The sequence below is a fragment of the Zootoca vivipara genome, chromosome 2, assembly GCF_963506605.1.
Source record: "Zootoca vivipara chromosome 2, rZooViv1.1, whole genome shotgun sequence".
NCBI lineage: Eukaryota > Metazoa > Chordata > Lepidosauria > Squamata > Lacertidae > Zootoca > Zootoca vivipara.
Window position 1 is genome coordinate 82,358,728 of NC_083277.1, and position 9,506 is coordinate 82,368,233.

General features: G+C 49.3%; 1 protein-coding gene across 1 annotated transcript; it reads right to left on the minus strand.

Moving 5' to 3' along the window:
• Positions 1-6,140: 6,140 nt before the first annotated feature.
• On the minus strand, positions 6,141-8,813 carry IER2 (immediate early response 2). The gene has a single exon (XM_035104907.2). It carries the CDS (start codon positions 8,598-8,600, stop codon positions 7,845-7,847), a length of 756 nt encoding a protein of 251 aa, XP_034960798.1. The 5' UTR covers positions 8,601-8,813; the 3' UTR covers positions 6,141-7,844.
• Between the last annotated feature and the right edge of the window lie 693 nt (positions 8,814-9,506).

Below are 9,506 nucleotides of genomic sequence, written 5' to 3' on the forward strand. Positions count from 1 at the left end.
CAATCGGCGGGAACTGCAGAATACTCAACAGAGAGTCATATCTGGGCAGGAGGAATTACAGTTTATTTACCACCCGGCATAGTTTCAAAGTACATACAGCTCTCTCCCACACAATTCCAGTCACCTCAGTGGCTCCCAGCCAGCATATACATAGCTTGTCAAAGACTGAAATATCTTTATAGATATTTATAGGTATTTTATAACAGGACCTTCATGGCCTGCTACTTCTATTTCTTGCCCGCAATTCTTGTCTCCCCATTAAACTTATCCCGCTCCCCACTTATTTCACCATGGGATAAAATGACAAGCTACTCAGGGTTGGGATCCCGATTTGCCTGACTGATAGAACTGACTATCCTGTTTTATTCTGGAAAGCAGAACCAGAAGAAATATGTGCCTCATTTCCCTATCTAACTATGTGGGCTTCCCTTCAATGCAGGCAGAGGCTTACCTAAGATCCCTCCCTTGTCCCCTTGGCAAGGAGCCATATTGGAGCCCTGCCCCCCCCTGAAAAAAAACAAAAAAAACAAAAAACTGTACAGTACAATAGCCACATTGGAAATTACTACATTTTACACGGCCTACGTACAGTACTCAAAACATCCAGAGTGAAGGCAAAGTTAGGTGGAAGGGCAAAGAACTCTGCATGCCTTTGTGCCACAGTTCAGGGAGGATGGGAAGATTCTCCCTTGTTTGATCTCGCTGTGAGATACATATATGACCTGATAGGTGATTTTTTGCCCCTACTCCAGACCTGCACCCCTGGCAGGGGCCAGTTTTGCCAACCCCGCAGGTACACCCCTGAGCACTGGAGACATAATTCCTGTTGTTCAATTTAGAAAACGGTTGGCAGACGGAACTCCAGGTTTCTGTTCCAATAAGGGCTGGTTCTCTCACACAGATCCAAGGGCACATGGTAAGCGTTCAAAGAGTCCAAGCTTGTAGCATAACCTGCTCTAGCTGTTCGCTTATGCAGCCTGCCTACAAAGCAGTTTCCCAGGGGTGCTAATTATTCCGAGGTGTGGCCCATAATTGCCCGGGTTGGAGCAATTTAATGAGGTTGTCTGGCTGCTTCCCTGCCCAGGATAATATCCCATAGTAATTCCACATGCTGAGGAGTGTAGTAATTGTGGGATCCCAGACTGCCGCAGCAATGTGGCAGATCATGAGAAGCATAGCAAGGGTGCACTCACTCAGGTCAAGGGAAGCTGGGCAGAGAAAAACAACTCTGAATGAAAACCTTGAGCAACTCCGGAGGGCTGTATGCTTTTCAGACCGAACCTTCCATTCAGATTGGTTGGTGTATCACAAAGAGCAAGGACTGAGCCGTAGCTGAGGATAGATGGGAGATGGGGTTCTGGGCAGAAAGAAGTACTGTAATTGAAAATATTGGCAGGCAGGAGTAATGAACTGGAACAGAGAGCTTGTTTTGACAGGGAGCCATTGATCAGAGTAGTTGGGGAGAAGGGAGTTATTTATTTAAAAAGCTTGCAAACCACTATTTTAGCATAGAACTCTCCCGTGGCAGCTTCCAACATTAAGTCAACAGCATGTAATTATTAATAAATGTAAAATGTACAACAACAACACCATTAGAAACAGTAACCGGCAACAACATTGTAACACTCAACCCAGTAAAAATCACAAAAAGAAAAAAAAAGCCACAAAAATGTTACAACAGCCCAATTAGACTCCTTCTTAGACATGTGGAAACATAAAGGCTTGCAGTGATGGGACCTGGCTTATCATGGGGCCACTGCCAAGAAGGCCCTGTCCCTTGTGGCCACCAGCCTAATTGCTCCCACAAGGGGTGGCAGGAATAGAACCTCTGAAGCAGATCTCACAGTACAAGCAGGTGGGTGGGTGTGAAGGCAATTAAGGGGTAACTCCTGGTTTCTGTCTGCAGCCACAGAAAGTGTGGGTGAGTGAGTAGTTGCTGCCAGGGGCCTGGAAGCTGGTCTTAATCACCAGCTTTGTAACCTGAACAAGCCACTTTCTTGGCTTGAACAAGCCAGGAATATAACGCGAGGATCTTGGGCAGTATCACTTTAAAAGGGTGTGCAGATAGCAGCACTTACAGTTTGGGAGAATGGGCATGCAAACATCTCCTCTGAATGAGTTACTATAATCCTCCTTGATGCTCTAGTATTTTGCCCTGTGATAGGTAGCAGTGTATTCTGAATGCAGCAGAGCTGGAAACTATTTCTTTTCCTGCCTCTCACTAAATGAGACAAAGCGAAAAATTGTGAAACCAGAAGAGAGAAAGTTGAATTTCCATATGAACTGAAATATTTTGTCATGTAGCAGCAAATAACTGGCAGAGCTGCGGTCACGCAGCCAAGGACCTCATCAGACTGAAGGTGCAAACACTGTCTCTAGGGCGCTCTCCCCTCCCCTCTTCCTCGTGAGAACACAGGAACTTTAGCAGGTGCCGGATACAGCCCAGCTCATGGTAAGGCGGAACAGGCCATCCGCTTTGGTATCCTGTCTCCAGGGGTAGCTGATGCACAGGAAATCGACCTAACTGCACTGCATTTGGTGTGCCAGGCCTCCTTTGCTCTGCACCCCCCCCATATCCTGGCTTAGATGCGTTTATCTCCCCTCCTCCCTCTCTGTCCTTCAGCCTGTGCCTTTAGGGGGTGGAGGGAGTTCAGATTCCTGGCAGAGAGTCACACTGTGTGAGTGGGAGCCATTAGCTATGCTGCCTTTGTTCTGCTGGAGATGTGCTTGGGGCGTTATCAAAGACCCTTCTGTCTTTTCACAGGGGGAGTGTCTTGCACAGGCAATGGCGTGACAGGGCCCCTAGGTGCAATGCAGAATCGCCTGGGCTCTCCGAGGGTTTCCCACACAGCTAGAAAGCTTAGGAGAGGGGGGCAGGGGAGGAAGACCGTGGAAACGTTGGAATTCACACACATGTTCAGCTGGCACAAGTCTGGTATAATATTGCAAACAGGGGGAGGAAAACTGAGGGTTTTTAGTTTTCCAGCTGCCTTGCACTTCATTTGGGGTGGGTGGGAGAAACCATACAGAGCATATGCTAAATAACATGTTGTTGCATAACAAATGACATGTCAGAATGAACCCAAAGCTGTGGGATGTTTTCACTGTCCTTTTGCTTCCACATATAAGCAGCAGCCTTATGCAGAGGCATAATGTAGCCTGTGAGCTGCTGTGAGTCAGAGCAGATATTCAAGATACTGAGCAGACTCTTACCTCATCGCTTCTACCTGAGATCCTTATATGCAAGGCAACACTTTGTTGCATGTATTACTAGGGACACTGGGAACTACAGCTGGGAAAATTCTGCATTGTTTTCAGTGGCCTCCTAGGCTGCAAAGGGAACACTGATTACTTTTTAAAAAATAGCCCTCTCCAGAACACATTGTGATAAGATAAAATGGTGTATATTTCCTCACAGTGCTTAAAAAAAAATCCTCTATGCCAGGAGGAAATGGATTTCCAGAACACACAAGGAGGTAGACTAGAAGGCATTGCATGGAAAGCCTTGCATCATTTATAGCCAGCATGAAAGGGCTTGCAACTTCTTCAGTAGTCTGGCAGAACAAGGTCCACCGTGTAGCACGAAGCAAGCCCGATCCTTGCCTTGGGCCTGATCCTTGCCTTGTGTTCATGTTCTACAGGAATCTCCTTATTGTTAAGTACTAGTCCAAATGCACAGGTTTTAACATATTCTTCCATATACTGGTCTTATCTCAAAACGCTTAGCACTTAAGTTACACTGATGAAGATGTTACAGAACTTTTCAAGTGTCACAGGACGAAAAAGGCCACTTTAGATTTCTGTGAGGCTCAAACTTCTACAAAATGCCAATTAATTGGTATTTTGAAAACAGACACCTATCAATTGCTTCTCTCCTGACTCAAAAAGAGACAGAAGTGCCTCCTCTCTCCAAATATACACACATTTGTTCAATGAAGAATGCGTGGCAAGTCTGACTCCAAACCACAGCTTTACCTCTAGAAATTATCTTGCCCTAACTTGTTTAAATACCCCCCCCCAATAAATTCTGTTTTCTGTATTGTTGCTGTGAACTAAAGATGTAACACAAAACCCCTTTGACTAAAAAGTAACATGAGCAGTTAAGGCCTTAGGGCACATGGGTGTGCGTTTAACTCTACTCAGACCTCCTTGGCTGTGAGGCACACCAACTACAGTACTCTATGGAAGGGCAAAGAATATGCCCAAGATCTCAGCAGACGTCCCCAAACTGAGCCAGCATCTTTGGTTCTTTCTGTACAAAATACTCTGCTGTCAATAGGAAAGGTCTTGGCAGTATACCCATCCTGTATTTTTCACACAGAGACAGAGCTCCTCCAGCAGAGATTGGCTTTCCAGCTGACTCACAAGACTGGGTGGAGTGGGTTTTGTGGGAAAATTTAGGGCTGGGCTGAACTTGAGGCCTAGTTCTCATTAACATAAGTTTTCTATGTGCAGGGAAATGTTTTTTATCAAGAGGCACTGAGCTCGTGCAAGTCCTGACCTGTAATTCAGATGCAGCACAGCTCACATGGAGGTTTACAACCATAGTTCAAACCTAAGGATTCTCATGTGTCCAGCAAGCCATAATCCTGCTCTTTGCAGTTAAAGCAAACGAAAGTGGCTAACTGGTGTCAGTCATTCCTACTCCAGGTAACTCAAAGCACTTTACACCAGTCGAGGAATTAAATTTTATAAAAGCACTGGGGCAGGCAATCAGCATTGTTGTAGAAGGGAAAATTACCAGGTTATGGCCTCTAAACTGGCAGCAGCTCAGATTACAAGGAGTAAATTCCTGAGCCTTGAATCACAGCAGTGTTCCTTTAACCCCTGGGGGCTCTTCCCCATTGATCTCACCCCACCTGCTTGCTCAGCTGTCTCAGGAAGCATCCACTGAAACCCGAGGGGTTCTGAAGAAAGTACTTAATAAATCCTTGGTGCATTACCCTTAGCTTTTTAACTACCGATGCTAAATCCTAGACTTTTCCCTGAAGCACACATCCTAGAGTGTGTGAATTATTTAAGAGGCACACTTACGTTCTTGATTACACCCATTCTCCCAACATGTATTTCATTCCTTCAGTCATCAACCACCCCCTTGTTTCAAAGGTCTTGTGGTTGTACTTGACCATACAAAAATCACTGGGACTGAAACAAAGACTTAGCGCCACTTTGCTGAGGGTTATTAAATGAGGGGACCCCTCACCAAATTAGAATGTATACATCCGTCATGTTTTATATTTCAGTTGAAAGGGACTGCACACAAACCTTCCTTGGTGATTTGCAATGTTGCTCAACATCCATGGGGTCTAATCTGGTAAACCCGTATTGTGCCAACAAGTTCTTATGACATGGTTTCCATTACATGATCAGGGACTGCAGACAAGCACAAGTTGCTCCCTTAGGGGATTACCTTGAGATACTGCTACTGTTAATGTTTTGCAAAGCATACTGTACTTGCATCTAAGGTCCTGCCTGCCAGCCCTATCCGCTGGCTAGTGGCCCATGTTTATAGAAAGGCTATTTTAGTCCCATCATAAACAAGTTTACAAGCTGTTACTGGAGCTCTAAATATAAGTTTCCCATGCTCTCACACCCATCCTGAAACCAAACATTGTTGTTATGCAACTTGACTTGCTTGACCCATGTTACCTGGCATGGTGAGATTTGAAAAGTGATCCCAAACATCTTACGACCCTATCCGGACTGGACTGCTACCCTTCTCTCCCCATTCCACCCTCCATTAGAAACAGCTACATAATCAACAGCAAGTTCTGGATCCACCAAGGGTCCAGCACACTAATTCATAGAAGGCTGGCGACAGAGCTTTGGAGAGTTTGTTTACTCCACTGAATAGTTCAGATTTGCAAGAGCCCACATGGTTGGAAGTGTGGCTCTTCAAATGTGCAGTTGGTTAAGGAACTAAGGTTGCCTGCCCTGTTGCTGTTCCCCTTGTTTCTTTTCTCTAGTTCCTTATTTTGTACCTTGACTAGTTTAATGTAGTAGGAGGCCTCATACATTTCGAGGTAGGTCTGAGTAGCTGCTTGAACATTCTCCCCATCCATATCCTCTCCACCAAGAGAGAATTCTCTATGAAGTTCACAAATTGTTTTTTTTTAATTAAGAACGTAACACCATAGAAGTAAAAAAACAACAGATGGCCTTTATTTCAATGACCAAAAATATTAACACCATGAGGATAAAACCAAATAAACTTGTATTTTGCCCTCTTTGAGGCAAATGCAGATTACATACAATTAGCATTGCAAAGTACCTTGACAGTGACCATTCTACTGCCCATGTTGAAAACCAGTTTCAGAAGACATTCTTACTGTTCTCCTCCCAACCCTAAAGCTTGAATCAAACTAACACTTTTGAAGCACTGAGATGACACAACAGATAAATCCAGCACAACAGCAACTGTTTCATACATTTGAGAGAAGAGTGGAGGAAAAAATCATGAACAAAGGCAAAAACGGTGTCAAAAAATCACATAAAATGACTTGATATACTGTTTTTTTGTTTGTTTTTAGAGACAAGACACTGCAGAACACACCCATTTAAAGAATACAGGTTTCTTTGCCCACATTCTCCTGATTTGGGTGAAAGAGAAAATGTTTGTGGATGTAAAACAGTACCCCTCATTACTGCTCAGCGCATAAACAGCTTCAGTCATCTAGGAAAACCGCCAGCGAGCTTTTAAGATGACATCTTTAGGGGAAGAAAAACCACTTGTCTTCCTCTCCCCCACCCTCCAGACATTCAGGGCTCCACCCACATCGTAAAAAACAAAAACCACAACCGCCACACACACACACACACACACAGCCAAGGCAACAGAAGCAGGAAATCCCCTGCAGTCGTGGACCCAGTGTAATGCAAATGCTAGTCATATGAGGGATGTGTCATAACTAGTATGACTGGTTGGGTTTTTTCCCCCTCCTCTCCGTCTGTTCCTGCTCAGCACACACACTTTGGCAAGACTAATCTGGTTCTGAGATCTTCTCTGGCACAAAGAAACAGGCCACTTCATCGTTCTTAATTACTAGGTAAGAAAAAAAGGGATGGCCCCGAGGAAAAGAATACTGGGCAGACAGGAGCGGGACTGACAAAAGCTGCTTTTCTTCGACAATTCTCAGCATGACTCTTTTTAACCCTTCAGGGGAGCTGCCTAATAAACCTTAAAAACTTTCCAGTCCCGTTCAGAAAAAAAGGGGGGGGAGAGGAGACAGAAACATCAACTCAGATCTGGCAATTAACTTTAGTTAAGGAACGGCAGAATGAACACGTCATTGTTATCGACTAGCACCAAAAAAAAGTGCACCCAGCACACATCGCGCTTGCTTTCCACCCGAATCCGGTTTCCAAAGGCCCGACGGGCTGCGAGCCTCTCCCGTTTTCCTAGAGTTCGCTGCCCCCCGCCGCCGCCCCCCCAAAGTATCGTGTCCCGCCATGCCGCCGCCGCTGCGTCCAGTCCTGCGCATAGCGCACCGCAGCCGCGTCCCAGGTTTACTGGCCGAGGTGGGGCGTCCTTCTTCGCCGCGTTCCCCGCCGCCTTTTGTCTCGTCGTCTTTCCCAGCCACCAGAGCGTCTCTCGCCTAAACCCGGAGGGGGAGAAAATGGGAGGAGGGAACCCACCAGCGCTCCCCGCCGCCCGCCCCCAGTCCTTCACCAGCCTCCCGCGGCGCGTCTTCCTCGCCGCCCAGGCCCCGCCACCAAGGAGAGGGGGCCGGCGGGCCGGGAGCGGGAGGCGGTGTTCAGCTCCTCCGCCGAGAGAGGGGCTTCAGCAGGTTCCGCTTCTCCACAGAGAGCGAGGTTTCCAGCTACGAGTCCCTGGCGGGGGCGCTTTAGAAGGCCACCACGGCTCTCACCATTATGCTCAGCACGCCGTCCCCTTGCCTACAGCTCGCCTTGGGCTCGTCGGTGCCTTTGGCCGGCGGAGGCTGGAGGATTAAGCCGGAGAAGCGGTCCTGGAGGACCCTGGCTAAGCTCGGGAAAGGCCCCTCCTGGCGCTGCGGCTGCCGCTCGCCTTCCTCTTCCACCAGCTTCGCTTTCTTGCTGGGCACCAGGCCGGCTTCGGCGGCGCCGATCTTGCCCAGGCTGCTGCTGCGGCGCTTGCGGCTAGGCTTGGCGGCGCCCGCCTGAAACCCGGGGGCGCCTCGGCTCCACGCCGTCGGAGGCGCGGGCGCGCTGCCGTCGGGCTCCTCCTGGGTCTCCATGGGCTCCGGATCAAGGCTGGCGCAGGGCAGAGCAGGCGGCGGCGCCTCCGATGGCTGTACGGCGGGGAGAGGCGCCGGCTGCGGCAGGGCTTGGGGGAAGGGAGTTGCCGGAGGCCCCTCCAGATGTCGAGGGGCGGGCGCCTCGCCCTGCAGGTCCAGCTGCGGCTCCTGGCGCCCGGCAAAGTCCTCCACGCTCCCTCCGCCCGCGGCCATCTCGTCCTCTTCCTCCAGCTTGGCCGAGAGGTAGAGGTCCCGGGCGTTGCGCATCACGAGCGACAACTGCAGGCTGCGGTGGAGACGCAGGCCGCCGCGCTGCATCCGCGAGTGGTACATTTTCCACACCGACATGGTCATAATGCGCTGCGCTTCCTTCTGCACTTCCATGATGGCGGAGCCGGCTTCGCCGCGGTTCGGGTCTCTTCGGCTTGTTCGGGGGCTGTGAGGAGCCGGGAGGGAGACCTCTGGCGCTTTCTCCTTAAAAGGCGAAAGTGACGCGTTCCCCCGGGTCTTAATTGGTGTTTGTTTTGTTTTGCGAAGCGCAGCCTTCGGAAGAATCTCTTCCCGTGACGTCCGCCCCGACTGAAGGAGGCCGCGCCCAGCGCGCTTCTTTTTATACTGCCGGTGATCTCAGCGCCTGGGCCTCCTCCGCCCACTTTGAGAGCCGCATCCGGCCCTTCGCAGCGCGCCACTGGCCGCCCTCCCCGGCAGGGGGAGGGGGAGGCGGAAATGTCAGGCGGTGGGGGAAGGGAGGCGGGAAGGAGGGAAGAGCAAGGGGCCGGCCCCCCTCCAGCCAGCCAGGCAGCCAGCGGGGACAGGACTTGAAAGCGGTTGCTCCTGCCGCCGCCAACAAAAGAGGAGCCTGGAACTTAGGCTGGCTGTGATAAGTGCGCTGCACAACTGCCCACGCAAAGCTCGTCCCCCGGGAATAACTAAGGAGCACGCACGACTTGTGGCTGCAGATTCCTAAGCTCATTTACTTAAGTGTAGAGGTGTTGGCTTCGTTGAAACTGGAAGCACGTTTCATGGGTTTGGGTTCGACCGAAATCATTGGGGCGGGTTTCCATGCACGTTTACAGCTGGGAATTAAGAGTGCGGTCGGAATGGGAATGGGGCAATGCATGGGCATCATCACTCGGTTTCCCTTCACTAGATTATGTTTGATGAATAGCAAATGAAGGGCCATAGGAAAGTTCTGTTACACTGCACCATTCATGCATGCAGAAGCGATCATGGTCCAAATATCAAGTTGGTGAACTTCCCTTTAAGGCAGGGATAGGGGACAGGGATGGC

What these genes read in the sequence shown, in the direction of transcription:
- IER2 (XM_035104907.2), bottom strand. Translation starts at nt 8,600, where the DNA reads ATGGAAGTGCAGAAGGAAGCGCAGCGCATTATGACCATGTCGGTGTGG.